General features: G+C 44.3%; 2 protein-coding genes across 13 annotated transcripts in view; one reads left to right on the forward strand and one right to left on the reverse strand.

Annotated features, from left to right (window-relative positions):
- Window positions 1-103: 103 nt before the first annotated feature.
- prkcsh (protein kinase C substrate 80K-H) lies at window positions 104-10,879 on the forward strand. Of its 3 annotated transcripts, none has more exons than XM_012953153.2 (17): window positions 104-326; window positions 617-733; window positions 2,961-3,056; window positions 4,086-4,143; window positions 4,243-4,360; window positions 5,321-5,450; window positions 5,554-5,638; window positions 6,490-6,568; window positions 6,655-6,738; window positions 6,933-7,064; window positions 7,197-7,272; window positions 7,503-7,572; window positions 8,062-8,151; window positions 8,408-8,482; window positions 8,896-8,995; window positions 9,863-10,008; window positions 10,617-10,879. In XM_012953153.2, exons 1-16 carry the CDS (start codon window positions 119-121, stop codon window positions 10,001-10,003), a joined length of 1,659 nt encoding a protein of 552 aa, XP_012808607.1. In that variant the 5' UTR covers window positions 104-118; the 3' UTR covers window positions 10,004-10,008; window positions 10,617-10,879.
- A 5,112-nt stretch (window positions 10,880-15,991) lies between these two features.
- elavl3 (ELAV like neuron-specific RNA binding protein 3) overlaps window positions 15,992-27,379 on the reverse strand; it is a 33,336-nt gene continuing 21,948 nt past the window's right edge. For 3 of the 10 annotated variants that reach the window (XM_012953162.3, XM_012953160.3, XM_012953161.3), the window contains exons 5-7: window positions 25,705-25,930; window positions 22,825-22,863; window positions 16,318-19,890 (exon numbers count right to left, since the gene is read on the reverse strand). In XM_012953162.3, the coding sequence (XP_012808616.1) occupies window positions 19,542-19,890; window positions 22,825-22,863; window positions 25,705-25,930 (614 nt within the window). In that variant the 3' untranslated portion in view covers window positions 16,318-19,541. 10 annotated transcript variants of the gene reach the window in all.

Here is a 27,379-nt window from a genome sequence, read left to right on the forward strand (position 1 = left end):
ATGATTCAACGTTGTCAACCTGTTCTGCATTTTTGTGATATTTACCCCACTTTTTTTAAAAAATGGAATTGCTTTCTGCCACACTTAATATGGCGCCCACACGGGGTCGCCGAAAGTGATGACGTTGAAGGAAGTGCGCCGGTGCGCTCGGAACTCGTTGGCGTTATCTGATAGGTTGCCGATAGCTCGCCATTGCCGCTTTGCTGTGTGTCTGTATCGTGTCCTGGCGGAAGGAAGAATGAAGGCTTTGCTTTTGCTGCTGCTTGTCGGGGTTCTCGGCTGCTGGGCGGTGGAGGTGAAGAGGCCCCGGGGGGTCTCCCTATCCAGTAAGTGCAGCAGGAATCCATGTTCAGGCTTCCCATTCAGTCGTCCCTTAGCAGCTCCTTCTTGCCCGGGATTTGTAACATGGCTGTCAGTCTGAGGCATTAAAGGGGAACTCCACCCACAAAGTGGTTTTTGTTTGTCTAATGAAAGCAAATGCCATTGCAAAAGGCTTCCCAATAGACTTTCATGTATTTATGCCATTTCTTTGGTTTTAAAACTAATGTGTAAATGCAGTGGCTATGGAAAATAGCGCTAAAAAAAGCCGTAATAATTAACATTTTTCCATTTGCAGACCGCGCTTTCTACGATGATTCCAAGCCATTCACTTGCCTAGATGGATCTCGGACAATTCCTTTTGATAGAGTCAATGATGATTACTGCGACTGCGCCGATGGGACAGATGAACCTGGTGAGCGGGGGATTCTATGTCTGTGTTTGTAAGTTAAAGGGGAACTCCACCTAAGCACGACTTGAGCTTTCTGAAAAGCAGACACGGTTTCAAGCAACTTTGCAATATACATCAATTAAAAAATATTTTTTCATGATTTGTAATGTAATAAAAGGGTTTGGTACACTTCCCTAAGCTCCACCCCCTGTTCCCCTGCTGATCTGGCCGACTAATTTTGAGACTCAAATAAAATGTAACAGTAGTCGCCTGTCCTCAGCCTGCATCCTCGCAATCCCATAATCCCCTGCTGCACACGTGATGTCAATAAGGAAATGAACATCCCATCACAAACTTTTTAGTGTTTTCAGAGACATTTCGTAGTTTTAGACTGATAATACCAGGCTTTGAATGTAACAGTTCTCTTTGAAAGTCAGCGACCCTAGCTGTCCCTGCAGTTCTAGTTGGTTCACCCAGGGGTTCTGGGGTTCTGACTTTCAGAGAGAGAGCTGGTGAGGCAAAAGCCTGGTGTAAGCAATCTGAAATTATTAATATCCCAGAAACTGCAAAAATCCTCTAAAACATTCTGATTTACATGGATAGAAAACTGGCTACAGGATCGGGTACAGAGGGTGGTTGTTAATGGCACATTCTCTACTTGGAGTAAGGTTCTCAGTGGGGTCCCTCAGGGTTCTGTACTGGGTCCACTTTTGTTTAATTTGTTCATAAATGACTTAGGGGAGGGTATTATGAGTAATGTATCAGTGTTTGCAGATGACACAAAACTCTGCAGACCAGTCAATTCTATCCAGGATGTGACATCCCTGCAGCAGGATCTTGACCAACTGGCAATCTGGGCAGCTAAGTGGCAGATGAGATTTAATGTGGATAAATGTAAGGTCATGCACCTGGGATGTAAAAATATGCAAGCCCCGTATAACCTTAATGGGACTGCACTAGGCAAATCCATAATGGAGAAGGATCTTGGAGTCCTTGTAGATAATAAACTTGGCTGTAGCAAGCAATGCCAGGCAGCAGCTGCAAGGGCAAACAAGGTTCTGAGCTGTATTAAAAGGGGTATAGATTCACGGGAGGAGGGGGTTATTCTTCCCCTTTACAGAGCACTGGTAAGGCCCCATCTAGAATATGCTGTTCAGTTTTGGTCTCCAGTGCTCAAACGGGACATTATTGAGCTAGAGAGGGTCCAGAGAAGGGCAACTAAGCTGGTAAAGGGTATGGAAAGTCTCAGTTATGAAGAAAGACTGGCCAAGTTGGGTCTGTTTACACTGGAGAAGAGGCGCTTAAGAGGTGACATGATAACTATGTATAAATATATAAGGGGATCATATAATAACCTCTCTAATGTTTTATTTACCAGTAGGTCCTTCCAACGGACACGAGGGCACCCACTCCGGTTAGAAGAAGGGAGGTTCCATTTAAATATTCGGAAAGGATTTTTTACAGTGAGAGCTGTGAAGTTGTGGAATTCCCTCCCCGAATCAGTCGTACTGGCTGATACATTATATAGCTTTAAGAAGGGGCTGGATGGATTCTTAGCAAGTGAGGGAATACACGGTTATGGGAGATAGCTCTTAGTACAAGTTGATACAGGGACTGGTCCGATTGCCATCTTGGAGTCAGGAAGGAATTTTTTCCCCTCTGAGGCAAATTAGAGAGGCTTCAGATGGGGTTTTTTGCCTTCCTCTGGATCAACTTGTAGTTAGGCAGGTTAGGTATAGGCATTATGGTTGAACTTGATGGACGTATGTCTTTTTTCAACCCAACTTACTATGTTACTATGTTACTATGTTACCAGTATCTGCCAAGTGAATGTACAGTGGCCCACATGGCACTTCTGGCCCACCAATAGAAGTCACCAGCTGGGGGCACTTTGCCCCTGCCAAACAGGGTCGGAGTGGGCCGCCAGGACACCTGGAAAATACCCGGTGGGCCAAAGCGGCCCAGACCCGACCCTATTGCTGCTTCCTCTGGCCTCCGATGTCCTCCCCTGACGCGTTTCACAGTTCAGGGGAGGACGTTGGACAGGGGCCCCTGAGGGGGGGTTAGTGGGCCCTGCACCCCCCAGTCTGACCCTGCTGCTAAATGACTAATGTTGCTTAAATCCAGTTGGGGGTCAAGATCTGACAGAAGGAAGGATGGCGCTGCCCACTCCTGCACGGTGCCCACCATTTTGTTGTTCCATGCCACTTACCCAGCCCTGTGTATGACACTTTATCTGCTTGCTCTGTAGGAACCTCAGCCTGCTCCAATGGGCGATTCCACTGCACCAACGCCGGCTACAAACCCCAGTACATCCCATCGTCTCGCATCAATGATGGAATCTGTGGTAAGTGTGCAATTGGACTACATGCTATATGGCACGGCTGGGGATTGTGTTTTAGGCTGAGCCCCCCTAATGTTTTGTACAGTTTCCGGTACACAAGGCAAGTGCAGCAAGAAAATGCCTCACTTCTGCCAATGAACACACAAGGGTTTTGCCTGCTGCATTTGCCTTGTGCACTAGTAAATATTCTTCTAAACTGCAGTATAATGAGAGGGAACCATTGGGAGAAGGGAATCCTGCCCTGCAGAGCTTACACTAATATACAGAGGGACACAGATACAATACAGGGAGAGGGAACCATTGGGAGAGGGGGATCCTGCCCTGCAGAGCTTACACTCTAATATACAGAGGGACACAGATACAATACAGGGAGAGGGAACCATTAGGAGAAGGGAATCCTGCCCTGCAGAGCTTACACTCTAATATACAGAGGGACACAGATACAATACAGGGAGAGGGAACCATTGGGAGAAGGGAATCCTGCCCTGCAGAGCTTACACTCTAATATACAGAGGGACACAGATACAGTACAGCGAGAGGGAACCATTGGGAGAAGGGAATCCTGCCCTGCAGAGCTTACACTCTAATATACAGAGGGACACAAATACAATACAATGAGAGGGATCCATTGGGAGAAGGGAGTTCTGCCCTGCAGAGCTTACACTCTAATATACAGAGGGACACAAGTACAATACAATGAGAGGGATCCATTGGGAGAAGGGAGTTCTGCCCTGCAGAGCTTACACTCTAATATACAGAGGGACACAGATACAATACAGGGAGAGGGAACCATTGGGAGAAGGGAATCCTGCCCTGCAGAGCTTACACTCTAATATACAGAGGGGCACAGATACAATACAGGGAGAGGGAACCATTGGGAGAAGGGAATCCTGCCCTGCAGAGCTTACACTCTAATATACAGAGGGATACTGATACAATTCATGGGAGACGTAATCATTGGGGGGAGGGGTAAAATATGGTAGTAGGGGACCCTAACACAGAGCTTACACTTTCTCTCCCCTTTCTCCCCAGACTGCTGTGACACAACAGATGAATATAACAGTGGGGCGCTGTGTGAGAATACATGCAGGTAAGGTCCTGTACAGCAACATGGAGGGGATCCTTCCTTGTACTAGAATGTACCACAGAGTAACACTGGTTTGCTCCGACTCTCACCCGCTCTCTGCAGGGAAATGGGCAAGAAAGAGCGAGAAGAGCTCCAGATGGCGGCGGAGATAGCCAGAGAGGGGTTTCGGGTGAAACAATTGTTGATTGAGGATGCCAGGAAGGGCAGAGAGGAGAAACAGGTACAGACCTATCCCACGCCTCCCTGTGAGGATACAGTTGCATCATGGGTAACAGCAGCTGTGTAATGTAAATTCATGGAGAGGGGAAGTGACATCAACTTTTAGCATAATGTAGAGAGTGATGTTCTGAGACAATTTGCAATTGGTCTTTATTTTTTATTTTTGTTTTTTGAGTTATTTAGTTTTATATTCAGCAGCAGTTTGGAATTTTAGCAGCTATTTGGTTGCTGGGGTCCAAATTACCTTAGCAACCAGGCACTGATTTAAATAAGGGGCTGCAAATAGGAGAGGGCTTTAATATAAAAATGAGTAATAAAAAATAAGCAATGACAATACAATTGTAGCGTTATAGAGCATTTTTTTACATGTTGGGGTCAGTGACCCCCATTTGAAAGCAGAGTTGGAAGAAGAAAGCAAATTGCTTAGAATTAGCCATTCTATGACATACTAAAAGTTTGCTTTTATTAAGTTACAGAATGGCCAATTCTAAGCAACTTTTCACTTGGTCTTCATTATTTATAGTTTTTGAATTATTTGCCTTCTTCTTCCAACTCCGCTTTCAAATGGGGGTCACTCAAAGCTTCTAACTCGGCTTTGAAATGGGGGTCACTCACCCCGACAGCTAAAAAACTATTGCTCTTTGAGGCTACAGTATTATTGTTATTGTTACTTTATATAATATATTTTTCTATTCATATTTCAGTCTTTCATGCAAACCACTCCCTGGTTGCTAAGGTAATTTAGACCCTAGCAACCAGATAGCTGCAGAATCTCCAAAACGGAGAGCTGCTGAACAAATTTAAATAGTTTAAAAAAAAAAAAAAAAAACTACAAATAATAAAAAATGAAGGCCAATTGCAAATTGTCTCCGAAAATTACTCTTTACATCATACAAACAACCGCTTTAAGTGTGCATTCCAAACAGGCACATATGAGACTAATTGGGACTTTTTGTCACAGACCAAGTTACAGGATATGGTACAGAGGCGCCAGGCCCTGCAGAGCCAAGTGGACGCTCTGCGCTTACAGAAAGAAGAAGCAGAAAAGCCTGAGCAAGAAGCAAAGGATGCACATCAAAAGGCCTGGGAAGGTAAGTGTTCATGTACCTGCCGCCTATGTATATTTGTGTGTATTTGCAAGTTTCATGTATTTTGTGTGTGTGTGTGTGTGTTCTGATTGCCCTTGTGTTACAGAGCACAAAGAAGCAGAGAAGGCTGAAGAGGATAAGCAGCGATCGCTGGAGGTCTTCACTGAGCTGGACCAGGACTCTGATGGAATGTAAGTGTGCAGCCATTGGCCAGAGCAACATGGAGTCTGATCGTATTCTATTATTCTTGCATCAGGTGTTACTACACATACCTTAAAAGTGGCCTATTTTCCCCTTTACTACCCTCTTGCTGGGTATCTTTGCCCTACACCAGGGGTCCTCAAACTTCTGAAACAAGGGGCCGTATCAAGGTCCACTCATCAGACTGTTTGGGGGCCAGACCCCCATCACCAGCAACCCCCCCCCGTCGTCATTGCAAACTGTGGCCCAAACTAGTCGCATTCCCCCCAACCGCTTACCCCGGTGCTCCGTTCGTTTGGGGTCTGCCATCTGTCCTCCCGTGTCCCGCTCCCTGCTGAGTCCTCTCTCTCTCTCTGCTGTCAGGGGTGAGGACGCAGCGGGGGGCCGGGTAAATTTCCCCCGCGGGCCGTAGTTTGAGGACCGCTGCCCTACACGGTTGTCCTGAGATGTGTAGGAACTACACAGGGTGCATTCAGATATGCATGTTGTGCAGGCTTCTATCTGTTTTTAGTTACTGTCCCCCTTGATTATACTAAGTATCTATCCAGTGGGAGGCCATATTATGGGGTATATTTATTATAGTGTGTAAGCCAGCTTCAATGGTGATGCTGCCTGTAGCAACCAATCAGCAATGAGATTTGAATGGTCAACTACAAGTTAGGAAACAAAAGCAAAGATCTAATTGGTTGCTATGGGCAACATCAGCAGTGATGTTGACTTACACACTATAATAAATATTCCCCTATAAGTATTATTGTTGTATCTGTCTGCTTATTATTGACTTGTGTGGCACCTTGTCTGTGCTTGCTGAGGCCAACTCTACCTATTGCCCTGTTCCCAGGCTGGCTGCTTCTGAGCTGCGCTCTCACATGGAGCTGGACGTGGACGGCGATGGAGCTATGTCAGACGAAGAGGCACAGGTGAGCACCCATTCCTGCACATCTTATGTCGCTCTGTAGGTTCACAGAATTATTTCACTAAAGTGTTGTCTTCTCCTTGTGCTCAGTCTTTGCTTGGCGACACTTCTGTGGATGTCGGCATTTTCCAGGAGTCTGTCTGGCCTCAGATCCGAGAAAAGTTCAAATCAGAGGTGAGATGTAGGAACTGGCCTCGCTATGGCCTTGCATGATAGATATTGTGGTGTGCTAAGCAGGCAGATTTGATGGGGGGGATCTAAAAGCCCATGTGGAACTTGGTGCAACCAGGCATAGGCATATGGGGCATTTACTGGTAGACCCCATGGGAGTGTGGAATATCCCCCTTCTGTTTGTATCTGGCACTTAGACCGATGCCCAGGCAGTGCCTCCTATAGAGGAACCAACTGAGTCTCACCCAGAGGTCCCTGAGGATGAGGATGAGGAAGATGGAGATGAGGGAGAAGATGATGAAGAGGATGAACCTGAAGAGGACATTAGGGTAATGAACCAACCAGACTCCCCATTTCCCATACTAACAGTGACAGCCAGAAGGGAGGGGGTTCTGTCGGGGAGATAGACTGATGCATGGGAAGAGAGGGGACCTGGCTTATAAACCTTCATCGTCTCATAGGTTCCACCCAGCAAGGCACAGGAGGCAGAACCAGAGATGCCACCTTATGATGAAGTGACGCAGGCTTTGATTGATGGTGAGCATGTGTAAAGCTGTCTGTGCTTCGGGTACTCCCTAACCCTGCCCTCTGTATGCATGCTAACTTTATTGAATCTTTCACTTCCCTGGCCTTAAACTCTGTAATGCTACTTCTCACCCATAATGTCTCCCTTATTTCATCTGTGCCTGGGGTGTGCACCCTTAACCTACATCTTCCTACTTCTCCAGTACAGATAACTGTTAGATTGTTTTCCTTTTCTTTCGTAGCTGCTCAGACAGCCCGTTCAACGTATGAAGAAGCAGAGAAGTCTCTGCGTGACATGGAGGATACTATTAAGTTAGTAATAAACATTTTTTTTTCTTTTGAGTCCCTGAATACCCCATAACTCCTTATTCCAGTAACCCCGCCCCTGAGTGCCTTATTGTCCCTGTAACTCCTTATTCCGGTAACCCCGCCCCTGCGTGCCTTATTGTCCCTGTAACTCCTTATTCCAGTAACCCCGCCCCTGAGTGCCTTATTGTCCCTGTAACTCCTTAGTCCACTAACCCCGCCCCTGAGTGCCTTATTGTCCCTGTAACTCCTTATTCCAGTAACCCCGCCCCTGAGTGCCTTATTGTCCCTGTAACTCCTTGTTCCAGTAACCCCGCCCCTGAGTGCCTTATTGTCCCTGTAACTCCTTATTCCAGTAACCCCGCCCCTGAGTGCCTTATTGTCCCTGTAACTCCTTGTTCCAGTAACCCCAAGTGCCTTCTAAGTGCATTCTGTAGGAATGCAGCTGAACCTGTTCTTTACCTTTGCTGTAACCACTATTACTCTGTATTTTAGGGGTTTGGAGAAGGAGATTTCTTTAGATTTTGGACCCACTGGAGAATTTTCTTACCTCTATGGAGAGTGCTATGAGCTTTCGACAAGCGAGTGAGTAGAAAGATTTGCTGGGGGCGCCAGTGAGGGAGTAGCTGGGAGGCTGTAGCATGGGGTGTTGGTGCTGAGAGAACTGAGTGAGAAGCCATTATGGGAAGGGTATGGGGGGGGGGGGGCATAATTAATGGGCGATGAAACCCAAATATAATGTTTTGTATTAAGTATGTAAATTGCGGTTTCTTTCCTTGGCTGTTCGCTACAGCAAGAGCGCAGGGCAGTACACTGAGAATTCTCTCTCTTGCTCCCCCAGGTACGTTTACCGTCTCTGCCCATTTAATCGTGTGACTCAGAAGCCGAAACATGGAGGATCTGAAACCAACCTTGGGTGAGGCTTTGCAACCCTTGCATACAGTATCCCTCCTCCTATTGTACAAGTTGTATATAGATACATTGCAGTTATTGGCTTTTATGGAGCCCTAATGTGGTGCTACTTACCCTTACCCAGCTCATTTATGTACATTACTTCCTGCTTGTGTTAAAGCAAACCCTCTGCTTATAGAGGTGGAGAAAAGGGGGAGAGTCATATGACTGTAGCTCAGGGCCATTGATATTTTAAATAACTTTTTTTAAATTAAGGCATACAGTGCTTATTGGGTATTGTAACTGGGTTTTCTATTCCCTTAAATCCACATGCTTTTACCTTGAAGTGCTATACCTGAGACAAATGTGGAAGGCAGAGTCTAACGCCACTGGAAATTTCCATGCATAGCATTGCTTATTGTTTCTCACATCCCACAGGTCATGGGGATCCTGGGCAGGACCTGAGGATAACAAATTCAGCTTTATGAAGTTTGAGCATGGTACATCATGTTGGCAAGGACCAAACCGCTCAACACTGGTACGTGGCACTGTGGGACATGGAGTCTGTCCCTCCCACTGCAGGGTGATACAGTGACACAAACAGGAGGGGGCTATGGGACACGGAGTCTGTCCCTCCCACTGCAGGGTGATACAGTGACACAGACAGGAGGGAGCTATGGGACATGGAGTCTGTCCCTCCCACTGCAGGGTGATACAGTGACACAAACAGGAGGGGGCTATGGGACACGGAGTCTGTCCCTCCCACTGCAGGGTGATACAGTGACACAGACAGGAGGGGGCTATGGGACATGGAGTCTGTCCCTCCCACTGCAGGGTGATACAGTGACACAGACAGGAGGGAGCTATGGGACATGGAGTCTGTCCCTCCCACTGCAGGGTGATACAGTGACACAGACAGGAGGGGGCTATGGGACATGGAGTCTGTCCCTCCCACTGCAGGGTGATACAGTGACACAGACAGGAGGGAGCTATGGGACATGGAGTCTGTCCCTCCCACTGCAGGGTGATACAGTGACACAGACAGGAGGGGGCTATGGGACACGGAGTCTGCCCCTCCCACTGCAGGGTGATACAGTGACACAGACAGGAGGGGGCTATGGGACATGGAGTCTGTCCCTCCCACTGCAGGGTGATACAGTGACACAGACAGGAGGGAGCTATAGGACACGGAGTCTGCCCCTCCCACTGCAGGGTGATACAGTGACACAGACAGGAGGGGGCTATGGGACACGGAGTCTGCCCCTCCCACTGCAGGGTGATACAGTGACACAGACAGGAGGGAACTATGGGACACTGAGTCTGTCCTATTACAGGGTGACACAGTGACATAGGGATGCTTTGGGACAATGGAGGAGGTGGCATTCATTCATGTATATGTCATTAGGTGAAGTTATCCTGTGGGAAGGATTCCATTTTGACCTCCACATCAGAACCAAGCCGCTGCGAGTACCTGATGGAGTTCTTCACCCCTGCAGCCTGCCACCCACCCCCCGAGGTCCTGCCAGATGACCATGATGAGCTGTAATACAGGTGAGTGCAGTTTCTCTAGAGCCCATAGCAGCTCTACACCTTGGCTTCACTATGTGATTGCTACGTGGCTTTGGTAGCAGTTACATTTTATCAGTGCTACTAGGTGGGAATCACTGCCCTGCACTGTATATCATTGGCAGGGGCTGTGGGAACCTGTGGGATTCAGTGGGACCTTTAATGGCCCCAAAAACATGACTAAATGAATGCAAAAGAAATAAAATGCCATTGGTATGTACTTAGGGGGGAATGGGGAATAATACATGGCACACAGAGGTGGGATAACTTGGAAACTGAGCTCTGTCTGCCTTGGAGGAGCTGATGTAGGGAACCAGGCATACAGAGACTGTTTTTGGGGTTCCAGCAGTATCTGTTATATTTGAGCTTCGAGGCCAAACCTTAACTTTGTTGGCTGTGCAGGTGCCCAGCTTGATTGGCCCAGGGCTGTAGTAAGCTCAGTTGGGTTAAGCCCAGCAGTATGGGCCCAGCATAGATGTAGCCATTTGCCGGTTTGTGTTCAGTGAGCAACTTAGTGAGCAACCCAGTGACTGCTTCAGATTTTGTATTCCAGCTCAGGATATAAAAATGATGGCACACCTCATTGCCAACAGATGAAGCTGCTCTCTTTTGGGGCCCGAAGATGTGCGACCAGTAAGGTGGGAACCCTCCCCTGCTTAAGAAAACCTCTCCAGAAGAGCCTCCTCTCTGAGCCAATCACGTGCCGACACCCTACCCTCCTTCCACGGGCAACCAGACACTGGCAACCAGAAGACACATTCCATCCCTTAGCACTTTGCCTTTCCCTAAGCTGTACATATTGCTGGAAATGGCTTGTCATGTTGTGTTTTGTTAAATAAAAGAGTCCTACCTTTTAGTCTGCCGGTTTCCTCCATGGACCAATAGGAAATGGGGGATGATCCATGACCGGATATCACAACATCAGCTATTAAAGGAGACATATCCTATAAAAATGATGAATGTACCAGTGAATTATACTCTAGATAGTTGTGTTTCAGACTATTTAATTGAGAAATTCCCCCCAAAACCCCACTAGCCCTGCCCATCTGTTCCACTTACTGCTGGCTGAATTCTCTGGATGTGCAGGGGGGCCGGCGGCACTCAGCACACTGCATTGTAGGATAGGAACCAATCAGCTGCTAGGCTGACCTGATAGGGAACTGAAGCCTGTCTTTGCTTGTTTGACTGCAGGGCTGTGATTGGCTCTCCCCCTCCTACTGTGCTTCTAGCAGAGACTGTTAGAACACGCCCACCCTTTATTTTAAACATAGACAGAGAAGTGAGAGGATCTATAGGAAGCTCCAATAAAGGGGCCATTTTTACCGGTAGGATTAATGGGCTTCTAAACAAGGAATAGGGGGATCAGTAATAACATTTTAATGAATGTCATAGATATTAGGAAAAACCCCAGTCTGTTAGCTGGTATTGGGCAGCAGTGGCCAAATCTGATCCGGACAAGACCAGATGCTTGGTGGCAACCATTTTGAACCATATTTAATGAACAGCACCCAATCCAAAAGCAAGGTTAATTACTGTCCTATGCTGTCCATTTACTGTGAGAACCACTTCGTCCAATGACATTACAGTATTCAAAGAGCCGCTGAATGGTTGTCAGCTGACCCAGCAAAGTCCTGGTACCTGCGGTGAAATCACTCCATCTTCAGACACCAAACTCCAGAAATGGAAATGCTCTTCTAAAAACAATGTCTCGGTCCAGCGGGTAAATGTTAAATAGATTTGTGTGTATTACTTGTTCATTCCCAGATTGTACTGACTACTTTGAGTGGCGTAGCAATAGAGTAAGCACGGGGGGGCGGGACCCTTGGGGTCTGCTTCCTCCATTTTACATATAAATCCCAGCTCCACGCTGGCTCCATGACCCCATTAGGGCAGGGGGCCTGGGAAGTTTGCTACTCTGGGCCGGGCCCCCCTGCAGAAAAAAAATATCTTCAAAGGGGCCCCACTGGCCACTATTAGCTTGTTACAGTAAGTGTGGAAAGTGTGGGTCGGCAAAGTTAGTGCAATAGAAATAACCTGTGTCCGAATATGCTTTATTATGTTGTCAGCCAGTCATTTAAAGGAGAACTAAACTCTAAAAAGGAATATGGCAAGAAATGCTCAGTGGGATCTGGGCTGATAAGAAGCTAAGCTTAGGGGTCTGCCATAGAAACTGATGCTGCAGGGCTGATTACTAAAATCTGATGCACACTGCACTGGTTTCAGAGCTGCCATGTAATGAGAATCTGGATTAATGACTAATCAGCCTTGTATTCTGACATTTATATGCTATATATACAGTATATTGTGAGGTGGTCCCTAAGCTCAGGTTATATTGTGCCATTTATATTCTGTATATACAGTATATTGTGAGGTGGTCCCTAAGCTCAGGTTATACTGTGCCATTTATATTCTGTATATACAGTATAGTGTGAGCGGGCCCCTAAGCTCAGGTTATATTGTGCCATTTATATTCTGTATATACAGTATAGTGTGAGCGGGCCCCTAAGCTCAGGTTATATTGTGCCATTTATATTCTGTATATACAGTATAGTGTGAGTGGGCCCCTAAGCTCAGGTTATATTGTGCCATTTATATTCTGTATATACAGTATAGTGTGAGCGGGCCCCTAAGCTCAGGTTATATTGTGCCATTTATATTCTGTATATACAGTATAGTGTGAGTGGGCCCCTAAGCTCAGGTTATATTGTGCCATTTATATTCTGTATATACAGTATAGTGTGAGTGGGCCCCTAAGCTCAGGTTATATTGTGCCATTTATATTCTGTATATACAGTATAGTGTGAGCGGGCCCCTAAGCTCAAGTTATATTGTGCCATTTATATTCTGTATATACAGTATAGTGTGAGCGGGCCCCTAAGCTCAAGTTATATTGTGCCATTTATATTCTGTATATACAGTATAGTGTGAGCGGGCCCCTAAGCTCAAGTTATATTGTGCCATTTATATTCTGTATATACAGTATAGTGTGAGTGGGCCCCTAAGCTCAGGTTATATTGTGCCATTTATATTCTGTATATACAGTATAGTGTGAGTGGGCCCCTAAGCTCAAGTTATATTGTGCCATTTATATTCTGTATATACAGTATAGTGTGAGTGGGCCCCTAAGCTCAGGTTATATTGTGCCATTTATATTCTGTATATACAGTATAGTGTGAGTGGGCCCCTAAGCTCAGGTTATATTGTGCCATTTATATTCTGTATATACAGTATAGTGTGAGTGGGCCCCTAAGCTCAGGTTATATTGTGCCATTTATATTCTGTATATACAGTATAGTGTGAGCGGGCCCCTAAGCTCAGGTTATATTGTGCCATTTATATTCTGTATATACAGTATAGTGTGAGTGGGCCCCTAAGCTCAGGTTATATTGTGCCATTTATATTCTGTATATACAGTATAGTGTGAGTGGGCCCCTAAGCTCAGGTTATACTCTGCCATTTATATTCTGTATATACAGTATAGTGTGAGCGGGCCCCTAAGCTCAGGTTATACTGTGCCATTTATATTCTGTATATACAGTATAGTGTGAGCGGGCCCCTAAGCTCAGGTTATATTGTGCCATTTATATTCTGTATATACAGTATAGTGTGAGCGGGCCCCTAAGCTCAGGTTATACTGTGCCATTTATATTCTGTATATACAGTATAGTGTGAGCGGGCCCCTAAGCTCAGGTTATATTGTGCCATTTATATTCTGTATATACAGTATAGTGTGAGCGGGCCCCTAAGCTCAGGTTATATTGTGCCATTTATATTCTGTATATACAGTATAGTGTGAGTGGGCCCCTAAGATCAGGTTATATTGTGCCATTTATATTCTGTATATACAGTATAGTGTGAGCGGGCCCCTAAGCTCAGGTTATATTGTGCCATTTATATTCTGTATATACAGTATAGTGTGAGCGGGCCCCTAAGCTCAGGTTATATTGTGCCATTTATATTCTGTATATACAGTATAGTGTGAGTGGGTCCCTAAGCTCAGGTTATATTGTGCCATTTATATTCTGTATATACAGTATAGTGTGAGTGGGCCCCTAAGCTCAGGTTATATTGTGCCATTTATATTCTGTATATACAGTATAGTGTGAGCGGGCCCCTAAGCTCAGGTTATATTGTGCCATTTATATTCTGTATATACAGTATAGTGTGAGCGGGCCCCTAAGCTCAGGTTATATTGTGCCATTTATATTCTGTATATACAGTATAGTGTGAGTGGGCCCCTAAGCTCAGGTTATATTGTGCCATTTATATTCTGTATATACAGTATAGTGTGAGCGGGCCCCTAAGCTCAGGTTATATTGTGCCATTTATATTCTGTATATACAGTATAGTGTGAGCGGGCCCCTAAGCTAAGGTTATATTGTGCCATTTATATTCTGTATATACAGTATAGTGTGAGTGGGCCCCTAAGCTCAGGTTCCTGACAGCAGCACAGAGTATGTGCAGGGAATCTAACCCACTCAGCCCCCTCCCTCAGGAATTTACTTTGGCTTTTGGCTCCTGGGCATGCTCAGTTCTTCTCAGCTCAGATTACTAAACACGCCCTCCACTCTAGCAGCCAATGGCATTGCTGGTTCCTATAGAAACTCAGCTCTAGCTGTCTTCACATATTTTTTTCTCCTGACCAACTCTTCTGAGCTCAGCTTAACCATCACAGTGCTCAATCAGAGCAGAACTTTTTGCCAAAGGATGTTCTGCCTGGGTAAGGCTGCATTCTCAATGACATTTACGCTGAATAAGAGTTTTTATACCTGTATGCTGTTTGCAGATATAAAATGGCCGCTGGGTGAAAGCTGCCATTTGTTTTAGATGGTTCTGGCAAACTGAGGGAATATATGCAGTGCAAATGGTGCCATTTGGGTAGGGATAGAGGAGCCCAACTTACTGTACATGGTAGGAATATGTAGGGTTTACATGTCCATTAAAACCCCCCTAATTGTTTTGCACCTGAAATGATTCCTCTCTTGCGCACCATTCACTATACTTTTGTCCATTCATTGCCCCCCATCACCATTCCTCCCCTTGCTCCCTACACACAACTCCCCCCATCACCATTCCTTCCCTTGCTCCCTACACACAACTCCCCCCCCCATCACCATTCCTCCCCTTGCTCCCTACACACAACTCCCCCCATCACCGTTCCTCCCCTTGCTCCCTACACACAACTCCCCCCCCCATCACCGTTCCTCCCCTTGCTCCCTACACACAACTCCCCCCCCCATCACCATTCCTCCCCTTGCTCCCTACACACAACTCCCCCCATCACCATTCCTTCCCTTGCTCCCTACACACAACTCCCCCCCATCACCGTTCCTCCCCTTGCTCCCTACACACAACTCCCCCCATCACCGTTCCTCCCCTTGCTCCCTACACACAACTCCCCCCCATCACCGTTCCTCCCCTTGCTCCCTACACACAACTCCCCCCATCACCGTTCCTCCCCTTGCTCCCTACACACAACTCCCCCCCATCACCGTTCCTCCCCTTGCTCCTTACACACAACTCCCCCCCCATCCAGGGCCGGATTTCTATCCTGGGCGCCCCGAGGCCTCCCCTGTGGGTGTCTCCCAGTGCGCATGCGCAACGCGCCATCTCCCCAGTGCGCATGCGCGAACGCTCCTTTAAACTCCCATACGGAGCAGTGGGGAGAGGTCCCGACTGCTCCGTATGGGAGCCAAATTTAAAAATTTTCCTTGCGGCGGGGTGGCATGCCGCCCCTAAACTTCTGCCGCCCTAGGCCCGGGCCTTTGTGGCCTCTCCACAAATCCGGGCCTGCCCCCATCACCGTTCCTCCCCTTGCTCCCTACACACAACCCCCCCATCGCAAATAAACACACAGAGTAGTTATTAATTATCTTTTTATTTTTTTTATTTTTTTTTCTTTAAATTACTCAGTGCTCTTAGCTCCTTGGATTTCAAACCAGCTTATAAAAAAATGCACATTATTCGGTTTTTTTTTGTTCAGTTTGTGGTTTTTTTTTTCTCTTTTTTAAACAATGTTTCAGTCCCTTTCTCGCTCTTTAAATAAATTAACCTTTCTTCCCTTACAACCAATGAAAGCCTTTTCCTCTGTCGGGGGAAGGGCTTCAAAAAAACCTTGTTTGCTTCGGCTCGGAACAAACATAAATAAGCACATATTTATACCCACACAAATAAAGAATAAATACTTCGAAATAAGTTAAAAACAACAATTCAAAAAGATCTCGCCAGGATTTCATAGTCATTTTTTTTTGCATTTTTTTTTTAAACATTTTCTATGTTCTCTGTTGATTCTTCTTAAATTTTTTTTTTTTTGTAATTCATAAGAGATCCTACAACTTTCTACTAAACACAGCCATAATAACCACACGGAACCTAAAATACAAAGATCTAAATAAAATTTGTGGGTTCGGGCAGGAATTCTCCTCCCTCTTTCCCAACTACATTATATATATTTTTTTTTAAAAGAAACACAAACAATTTCTGATTAAATCATATTAAAAACAGTGAAAAAGAGATTTCAGGGGGGAACTGAAAATAAACGAGAAAACGATTTATAGAACAGACGCTAACTTAATAAACAAAACTAATTGTTCTAGCGATGTCGTCTCCTAGACTAGAAATAAAGGCCAAGCCAAATTTTTTTTGTGTGTTTTTTTAGAAATCATTTTGTTTCGATATAAGGCTGCAGTCCCACTTTCCAATAAAATCGTACAGAAATGCCGTTATTTGACCCAAATGCAAATGGTTTGTTCTAAGAAAAGCTGGCTCAAGGTCCTGCAAGTGATAGTGAGGACAAAAAAAGTCACGCAACAAACGCGTTTCGCGTTTCATGCGTTTTCCTGTCCTTTTGCAAATTTTTTGCCGAAGAGAAACAGGACAGATTCGCTCATCGCTAAAATTCAAGCATTTTTTTTTACTGATTTATCAGTATTGATTTATCTGAAAATCAGACAAGTTCAGTATTTGACTAAAACTTTAGTGGAAGATTCAGTAATCAGTTGAAATCCTGAATCTGACAACCCTACTCCCAACCCATAAAGCCACGTGACTTTGAAGCTTTGGACAGCTGGACATGGCAATTTTTTTTATCAAGTATGATCCAATTCTTTTATTGTTTTCAAATGTGAATTATTAAATTAAGGTTTAGATTTGGTTCGGTATTTGACTAAAACTTTAGTGGAAGATTCAGTAATCAGTTGAAATCCTGAATCTGACAAACCTAACCTTAGAAGCTTTGGAGAGCTAAACATGGCAATTTTTTTTCTTGTATGATCCAATTCTTTTATTGTTTTCAAATGTGAATTGTTAAATTAAGTTTTAGATTTGGTTCGGTATTGAACTAAAACTTTTGTAGAAGATTCAGTAATCAGTTGAAATCCTGAATCTGACAAACCTAACCTTAGAAGCTTTGGAGAGCTAAACATGGCAATTTTTTTTCTTGTATGATCCAATTCTTTTATTGTTTTCAAATGTGAATTGTTAAATTAAGTTTTAGATTTGGTTCGGTATTGAACTAAAACTTTTGTAGAAGATTCAGTAATCAGTTGAAATCCTGAATCTGACAAACCTAACCTTAGAAGCTTTGGAGAGCTAAACATGGCAATTTTTTTTCTTGTATGATCCAATTCTTTTATTGTTTTCAAATGTGAATTGTTAAATTAAGTTTTAGATTTGGTTCGGTATTGAACTAAAACTTTTGTAGAAGATTCAGTAATCAGTTGAAATCATGAATCTGACAAACCCATTCTTAACCCATAAAGCCACATGACTTTGAAGCTTTGGACATGGCAATTTTTTAATCACGTATGATCCAATTCTTTTATTGTTTTCAAATGTGAATTATTAAATTAAGGTTTAGATTTGGTTCAGTATTTGACTAAAACTTTAGTGGAAGATTCAGTAATTAGTTGAAATCCTGAATCTGACAACCTAAGCTTTAAAGCTTTGGACAGCTAAACATGGCAATTTTTTTTCTTGTATGATTCAATTCTTTTATTGTTTTCAAATGTGAATTATTAAATTAAGGTTTAGATTTGGTTCGGTATTTGACTAAAACTTTCGTGGAAGATTCAGTTGAAATCCAGAAATTATGAACTTAATGCATCCCTAATCAGATCATATATATCGTTTTAACACTGCAGAAAAATATATTTCAATGATTTTCATAGAAAAAAATCAGGAATCCTTTATATCCATGATTAAAAATTTTTACCGCTAGTAGGCAGATTCACAGCCCGATTTTTAGAGTCCTTTTGCTTTTCCTTATGGCCAAAGCAGACCTTATATTTGTTTTTGTCTAATATATATTTATATACAACTTTTTTACATTTGCTTATGGGTTTTCCTCATGCATTTCTGTTTTGTTATAAGAAAAGAATCCTTAGAAAATATATATTCTATGTTCACCAGCTGGAAGATTTAATTGCGCAAATTCGCTTGAAATTTTTGTTCGTTTTTTAAGATTTTTGTTCAAATTTCCCGGATAAGTGGGTCTGGAGCAATAATCGTTAAACATCGGTCCAATCCAGATTTTTTTTCTTCTAATCTCCTCCCCCCAAAAAACCTGGCACTCTATTTAGTAAGAAAAAAGAATATTAATAAAAATACATGCTATTTTTGTTTACCCTCATTTTTAAAACATAAAGTCGTTTCCTGGCTTTTAATTCCCTAAAATGGAGGCCTCTGGTACACAAGCAATGGAGACTCACTGAATGAAACCTACTGAGAGAGATGGAACTGAACAGCACAATCCCACTGGGCGGAGTAAGTGTTCATTGGTTATTTTTTTTTTTTGTCTGTATAAAAATAGGATTTCTTTTCTTTTTTTTTATTTCAGAACCCACATTAGGGAATTAAAAGCACAATTCTGTCCAGTGGGCTTATTTTTTGGACAGGTATGAAGGTTCTGTCTGCTTGCGGGATTTTTTTTTTATGCTTTTTTATATAAAAATATATATATATATTTTTTAAATGTCTGCGCCCGTCTCATTTCTTCGTTTATAATCACCTTTCCGTAGAAGCATGAGGTTAGGGAGGTGAAGAGCGCGGGGTTTGCAGGGAGCTTGGAAAATGGTTACGGCAGCAGATGGGTTAATGTTTTTTTTAGATGTTTGGAAGGGCAGAAGATTAACCCGTTCACTGCCAGAGAGAGAGTAGAATAACGTTATTAGACCGCCATGTCAGGATAAATATCCTCACTGCTTAGCCCTACTTTAGGATTTCCCATGTCCAGCCACAGGAATTGGAACTGTTTTGGAACCACAAAGAGGCTGGTTTCTAAACCAAGACGTCACGCTCAATGTCCTGTGCCAGACTCTTTGCTTTGGGACACAGGCTTAGAGGTGACTCTATCTCCATATTTGTTTTTTGATTCCTATTCCTCCTCTATCCTCCCCTTCCTCACAACACCTATTTCCCTCTATCTCAATCCTTCCCCCTCTCTCTCTCTCTTTTTCTCTCTCTCTTTTTCTCCCCACTCCTGCCCTGCCTCTCACTCCCTTTCCTTACGATATTTCCCTTCAGGCCTTGTGCTGTTTACTGGTTTTGAATGACACTTGCAGGACCCGGTCTCCCAGGCGGTATCCGTTGAGACTAGCGATAGCCATGGCAGCTTCATCGTAGTTCGTCATTGTGACGAATCCAAAGCCTTTGCACTTGTTAGTAGTGAAGTCCCGGATCACTTTGACGTTTGTCACGGCTCCAAATGGTCCAAACAGCTGCCACAGGACACTCTCATCTGCCTCAGGGGACAAGTTGTAGACAAAGATGCACCAACCAGCAGTGGTGGGACCAGTAAGGCTGACGCCGGCAAGGTTGGTAACACTGTCTATGGTGATAGGTGAGAACCTGGGGAGGAAAGAAAGCGGACTACATTGGGTGTAAGGAAGAGATCTGGACGAGAGAAATGGAGGAGAGGAGATTAGAAGAACTGGAGAAATAAGGAAATAAAAACCCTTTAGAGTACAGGGAAAGAACTACTCAAGAAGACTTCTCTTCAAGCACAGACACAGGGGGGCCCTGTGCTTGCTCAGTAGTTCTGCAGACATAGAGGAAGAAGCAGGCTGAGGATTGGCCAGAAAGATCGAAATAGAGGTCATTATATATTTCACAATGGCAATGGCTGGAAATGTCTGTGTAGGAAGTTCAAGAGGTAAGAGGGTGTGAAGAGTGGAGGCTGCTATTTTGTAAATTGTAGCATAAAAATAAGATAAAAAATTAGTAGAGGAAATGAGGGATGAGTGAAAGAAGAGATAAAATAAAGAGAAGGAAATGATTTAGAACCTACAGAAGATAATGTGGTTGGGTGGGTAGGGCAGATACATGGTGGATGGCAGAGGAGAATGGTGAAATACATATGAAAGAGAAGCTACTGTACAGCCTTCTGTGCCTGCCAAGACTCTATGAATGTGGGACCTGCCTATCTCACCTATCATATGACAACATTTTCTAGACCCTCTGTTTGGTTGCCTAACTTCTATGTACATCATCTTATGTACATCATAGCTAACCAGTCCCTTAGGGATATCTAATAAACAGCTCACCGTATAGTCCCACTGAATGTTGTTTGATCACTTTGCTCCCCAGTGGGACTGACCCAAATGTTAGGGGATGGCACTATTTTGTCCTAAATAATGAATTATTGAACTACATAATGGATTGTTGGTGGTTCAGCTGCTTACAATTCCAAGCCTGACTCACTTAGGAGGTTTGGTAGCGGTATCTTGCCCAGGAAGTGTTGGTGTTTGCAGTACGACCAAATATCAATGTTTTCTGAACAAAATGTAATCTTCACCAGGCAAACAAGGGGCAAACTGCCAACCTAAGTGTGGCATAACACGCTAAATTCATCCTTTGTATGCTCACAAGGCATTGGTCGGGCTTAATAAATGAGCTCCTGAGAACATGAGGGCACCTTTTTATCTTTTGGTACCTTTATCTACTCATTGCTAGACCTTGGATGGAGACCAAACACAGCCAGAGCCTGGCTTAACTTGTGACTGGCTGTATCCATGGCGGCATCATCATTAATGGACTTGGGTTCATTGCTTTTGACCACACATAAGAAGACTAGAGCATTGCTTCCCATTGGATTGGAAAGGACAATTATAAATATAATGAGTTATTACTAAACCCAAAAGACCCTTAGATCACAACCTATACTTAAGGTAGAAGGTAATTGTGGTATTTACAGGAACAGATAAAATATTCTGCCATAAAGGACATTGGTGGTCAATGGTTTAACCCCATTGATCATTTTAACATCTAGCCCATTGGATTTGGGCTTGTTTGATTTCCCAATATATTGAGCATTTATGACCCCCAGATCACTGACAGCCAAGATCACGTGATCCATTCCTTGTTACCTCCCAAATAACTTATGATTTAATTGCATGTACCCCCCTGCACGGACCTGATTGGACCTTTTTCTAGGATGTATGGACCACCTCCCTTTTTCTGATTATCCTGGGGTTCCCCCTTTATTCATGGCACGGGATCTTGGCTTGTCTAACTAAACCAGTCAACCTATATTGGTACCTTATAGTATTTTGATAAGAGGCACTGTCCAACCCTAGCTGGCCACTAGTTGACCTTACAGCATGGCATGGAAGCAGGATATAAGTAAGGCAGTTGCCTGGCCAATTAAACTCCGCCCCAACATGTGAGTGTTTGCACGACACAAGTGAATCATTGATAAGACAAATATACTTGGCACACAGGCACACAACATAACGATACACGATCTACAGTAACACTAAAAGCGAAATTAAATGCCAACGAGAAAGAGAAAAAACTGATACTCTACGAAAAAAGGACAAAATTAAAAAAATGCACTAAAAAAATAATTCCCAGAGCAGCCAAAAAAACTAAAAAAAAAAGAAATTCTCAAGAGGGGGTTGTACTGCAGTTTAATGTGCGGAGGGAATTTCTGAATAATCATAAGTATAGTAGGTGTATCTATGGATGAACTGGTGTCTCCCAGTCTTCCATATGGGAGCAGCCATATTGCCATTACCTTCCACAGCTCCGTATTGTCCATCCCTATTTTGATCACTTTCTAGACTAGATTTTAGGAATTCAGTGTTCTATGAACACTTACTGAGAAGGTCTAATCCATGCAAGCAATATTGCTGGCCTTAGTGCTCCAACGACCATTCTACCTCTATCTATGGGATCATGTATGGGATCGTGGGATTGTGTAATAAAAAAGGGCAACATTTGTGTAGATCAAGTAACACTGAGCAACCAGTCAAGAATCAACATAAAAACCCCTATGGAGCCAGAAGACCAAGTCTTGGAACTGTAGCTTCCTATCAGTTGACCAATAAGTTCTCCATGTTGAAAGGTTGCTATGGGTTACTAGACTTATGGCAAACTATGCACCTTTTATTATATTACGAAAAAGGTTAAGTTAATGATATAACGACCCCGCTCAATAATAGGGATATATTGAACCTTGAACTTATTTTGCCTTACTGTTGCTATGTTGTCCCGCCATCTTGCCAGTGAGTAGCAAATGTATGCCAGATTCACTATTTACAATGCATTTTGCGCCCATGTTTATGAGCCCATAGGGGCAGTGGAAGACAATTTGCCTTTGTTTAAGTGGTGGTGGATACTAGTCAAGAAGAAGAGTATTCCCACCAAACAGCGGAACCAGTTCTATATACCCGCCTGAGTATCCCTAACCTCGTTGTGAATATATGTTGCACTGTATAGTAATGAAGAGTATCCTAGTCCGTTCATTAAACTGCAGTAATGGGTAGGGGAGGTAGTGGGGCAGCGGGTTTGGCTCTTGTTTACCTTTTGACTCCATACGCCATGTTTATTAAAGAGTCCAGCCTGTGAGAGAAGGGACAGGAGAGGGAGTGGAGTGTTAGTAAGGCTGCAGGAAGAGCAGGGGTGAGGGTGGGGGGTCGGTGGGGAGACTGCTGCTCTGTAGATGGCACCAAAGACTAGCAGAATCTGAGGGAAGAAATGAAATATACATTTCACTCATTTAATCCATGTCTTCCTGCGTCCCCGTCTCTCTGCACATAATTGTCCGTATTTCCACCAGCCGCCGAGAATTGGATCAACACTCGGAGGTGTTTCAACAAAAATAAAAATAACAACTAGAAATGGGGGATCAACACAGAGCTATCGGGTTGCTCGACACAGAACAACACAGAGAATGATCTGGAAGATATTACACCCACACACAGGGAATGATGGGAGCTCTGAACATCTAGAAGAGCCTCGCTTATCAAAACTGGGAAATTACAACAAATGTACAAAGAAAAATCATAAATGTGTGCAGGTGTGTGTGCACAAGTGGTTGTGCCATGCCTAATGGGTGCCCAAAGCACGTGCAAAGCTGAGAAGTCCTTGAAAAGGCATGGTGGTTACAACTGTAGGGCGCCCAATCATTTCTTAGGGTGTGGAAGACAGTAATGTTTACTATATTATAGGGGAACCCTATGGAGCCCGTGGGGTGAATGTGGATCTGATTGCAGCAAAGATATACAAGATGGCGTTGAGATCGGTCTTGTGTTATAGAGTCACCCTTTTACATGTCAAATGACTTTAGGACAATGGGTTCCAAACTGTGAGGCTATTCCCTGCTAGAACCCAGAGCCTTGGCTTGAGAAGCCCATTTTAAAGTCTATTTAGAAAATTAGGAAGAATATACTGATATATAGCTTTGGAAGCCTAGCTTGAAGGTCAGTAAGAATGAGATGATGGACTACATAATGGGACTTGAACTGAAAACCTAGGGTTTAAATAGTAAAGTCCACATAATACAAATAGCTTTTGGTTCTAATCTGTCAAGACTTTGCAGGGCAACATTCACACACCACCACTGGGGGCAGCATAGTCAGTTCTGATGCAAACCTGATTTCTGCTTTCTGTTGGTAATGTTCTATAGCCATGGCACTCAGTCGTGTGGTCACCAAGTCCAACACGTTTGGCTGTTGACCACTTTGGTTAATGGGGTAACTTTAGACAGGATTAGGGTAGCCAATATTATTTAAGCATGAGTATCTACTGCCACAGAGTGTAAAATAATGAGAGATGTAGGTGGTGTACATAGAAGTTCTTTATACTAACCAAGATATCGATCAACCCCATATTCTCCATCATCAGGTTAAACATGGCTGGGGGTTATTTACATATGGGCTGCAGAGCAAGGGTAATAATTCTGGGCAACACCAGGTAGCATTTATAGACCCATCTCCTACAAAGGACCATCAAGGCTGCACAGACTTTTTGTTGCCCATCAGAAGATGCCACCAGTATGTGTCCCTCTGGAACAGCAGGATTTTGATGGCCCTCTATGCCAGTTGGCATCTGCCTTAGGCCTAATACCATCCAATCATGTTTGTAAAATTGTAGTCAGCCAATGATAATAGTTTCCTTGTCTCTGTGAAAGCATGGGCTTCTTTGAGTCTCCAAATGTCAATGGCAACAAACTGAAGCTTAGAAAGGCTGTATCTACCACACAGGCCAAAAAAGCACAGTAACCTCAGCCTACTTCTGAAAACCACACCTTGGCTTTTAGGCAAAACAAATAACAACAAGTCAGTGACATTCTGTAGGAATATTTTGGTGTAACCGCCTTGTTGCCATCATGTAGAATACAGACACAAGCTCACCTGATTGGTTGGCCATCTCTTACCTTGAAATGGCAAGGAGAGGTTTGGAAGGACTAGTAGGGAATGACAAGATGGAGCACAGAGAAGCAGACAACAGGTTTAAGAGGTGTTGAAGTGGGGATTTGTACAAGTGGGGACCATGAGCCGAGTCTAGCTAAGACCTTAGCCAATCATAACTGTTAGATTTAGTTGTGTGACCTGGTGTACAGAGGATCTCTACAACCCTCATCTGCTACGAGAGCTTTGAAGACTTCAGTCAGTATAATCAATCCACAGAGTATTTGGCATATCAGGTTGACTGAAGAACTGTAGGTAAGAATCAGTAATAGTGTACCAATAGTTATGTGGCTAGTTGCCTAATGGACTCTAAGGCTACTAGCACTCATAGCCTTTTCACGGTCAATGGCATATGAAACAGGAGGTATCAGAAGGAGAAAGCACTACATGTGTTAGGCTAAGTACTTTGGCTGGAAATGGGCAGCAGATGCAGCTAGTTGTAGGCAAGCACAGAACAGGCATGGCTGGTGGGTTGTCCTACCATAGAAGCAACATAGGCAGCAGAAAGAAGTTGTATACTGAGAAGAAGCAATGACTGTGTGATGGGCATCATGGGAAATCTTGGAACAATTGAGAATGTTGCTAGTAGAATGGGCAGCCATGAAACATAATGTGAGGTTATTGGGTAATGTATATGATAGGAGGAGGAGCAGAGGAGTAGAATAGCATCAGTAAAATAAAATTGATAGGAAAGAGCAAAGGGGTTTCTTGTAACATGAGATGGCCCGCAACTTGATGGACTCTAGAGGGCATAGGGTTGGTGGTATAGATAAAAAAAATAGGTTGGGGCTAAAGAGGCTATAACAAAGTTTGGGAATTAGATGGATGTGACATGGACTGTAGAGCTGATAAGAGAGTGACAGACCAATAGCCGTGCAGGATTGGCGGTGAGGGGAATAGAATAACATGTGGGTAAGGTAATGAGCTTTGCAAGGCATGGGATTGAGGTGATAGATATGGAGGATTAATGATAATAGGAGCGTCCCCTCACCTGAATCTCTGAGTTTGATGGTGCAGGGGTCCTGTGTACCTCCGAGCTGTAGTCTGGTACAAGTGAGTGAGTAGCGCCTGTCCTGTTTTCTGACTGGGATTGTTGGCAAATTTGACTGTGATTGGTTCACTGGCACCAAGTGGTTTCTGTCCATTAAGGCCTTTAATAGCCTCCTCTGCCTCTATTCTCTTATCAAACCGAATAAAGCCCACACCTCGGGAAACACCTGATTGGAACACAAAAAGGATCATTAAATATGTCCAGGGCTAACTCTAATAAATAAGGCGTCATACAGACTATAAGGTGCTCAGCGGCAGGTTACAGAAATAAGACAATAAGGCACTCAGGGGCAGGGTTACTGGAATAAGGAGTTACAGGGACAATAAGGCACTCAGGGGCGGGGTTACTGGAATAAGGAGTTACAGGGACAATAAGGCGCTCAGGGGCGGGGTTACTGGAATAAGGAGTTACAGGGACAATAAGGCACTCAGGGGCGGGGTTACCGGAATAAGGAGTTACAGGGACAATAAGGCACTCAGGGGCGGGGTTACCGGAATAAGGAGTTACAGGGACAATAAGGCACTCAGGGGCGGGGTTACTGGAATAAGGAGTTACAGGGACAATAAGGCGCTCAGGGGCGGGGTTACTGGAATAAGGAGTTACAGGGACAATAAGGCACTCAGGGGCGGGGTTACTGGAATAAGGAGTTACAGGGACAATAAGGCGCTCAGGGGCGGGGTTACTGGAATAAGGAGTTACAGGGACAATAAGGCGCTCAGGGGCGGGGTTACTGGAATAAGGAGTTACAGGGACAATAAGGCACTCAGGGGCGGGGTTACCGGAATAAGAAGTTACAGGGACAATAAGGCACTCAGGGCAGGGTTACTGGAATAAGGAGTTACAGGTGCAATAAGGCACTCAGGGGCGGGGTTACTGGAATAAGGAGTTACAGGGACAATAAGGCACTCAGGGGCGGGGTTACTGGAATAAGGAGTTACAGGTGCAATAAGGCACTCAGGGGCGGGGTTACTGGAATAAGGAGTTACAGGGACAATAAGGCACTCAGGGGCGGGGTTACCAGAATAAGGAGTTACAGGGACAATAAGGCACTCAGGGGCGGGGTTACTGGAATAAGAAGTTACAGGGGCAATAAGGCGCTCAGGGGCGGGGTTACTGGAATAAGGAGTTACAGGGACAATAAGGCACTCAGGGGCAGGGTTACTGGAATGAGGAGTTACAGGGACAATAAGGCACTCAGGGGCGGGGTTGGTGGAATAAGGAGTTACAGGGACAATAAGGCACTCAGGGGCGGGGTTAGTGGAATAAGGAGTTACAGGGACAATAAGGCACTCAGTGGCGGGGTTACTGGAATAAGGAGTTACAGGTGCAATAAGGCACTCAGGGGCGGGGTTACTGGAATAAGGAGTTACAGGGACAATAAGGCACTCAGGGGCGGGGTTACCAGAATAAGGAGTTACAGGGACAATAAGGCACTCAGGGGCGGGGTTACTGGAATAAGAAGTTACAGGGGCAATAAGGCGCTCAGGGGCGGGGTTACTGGAATAAGGAGTTACAGGGACAATAAGGCACTCAGGGGCGGGGTTAGTGGAATAAGGAGTTACAGGGACAATAAGGCACTCAGTGGCGGGGTTACTGGAATAAGGAGTTACAGGGA

This window comes from Xenopus tropicalis, chromosome 3 (genome assembly GCF_000004195.4).
Source record: "Xenopus tropicalis strain Nigerian chromosome 3, UCB_Xtro_10.0, whole genome shotgun sequence".
In the NCBI taxonomy this organism is placed as follows: Eukaryota; Metazoa; Chordata; class Amphibia; order Anura; family Pipidae; genus Xenopus; species Xenopus tropicalis.

Excerpts from the sequence above, each read along its gene's own strand:
- prkcsh (XM_012953153.2), top strand. The coding sequence starts at position 119 with ATGACGTTGAAGGAAGTGCGCCGGTGCGCTCGGAACTCGTTGGCGTTA. Across the intron at positions 4,144-4,242 it reads CTGTGTGAGAATACATGCAG|GGAAATGGGCAAGAAAGAGC; the intron begins GTAAGGTCCTGT and ends CGCTCTCTGCAG. Across the intron at positions 4,361-5,320 it reads AGGGCAGAGAGGAGAAACAG|ACCAAGTTACAGGATATGGT; the intron begins GTACAGACCTAT and ends TTTTTGTCACAG.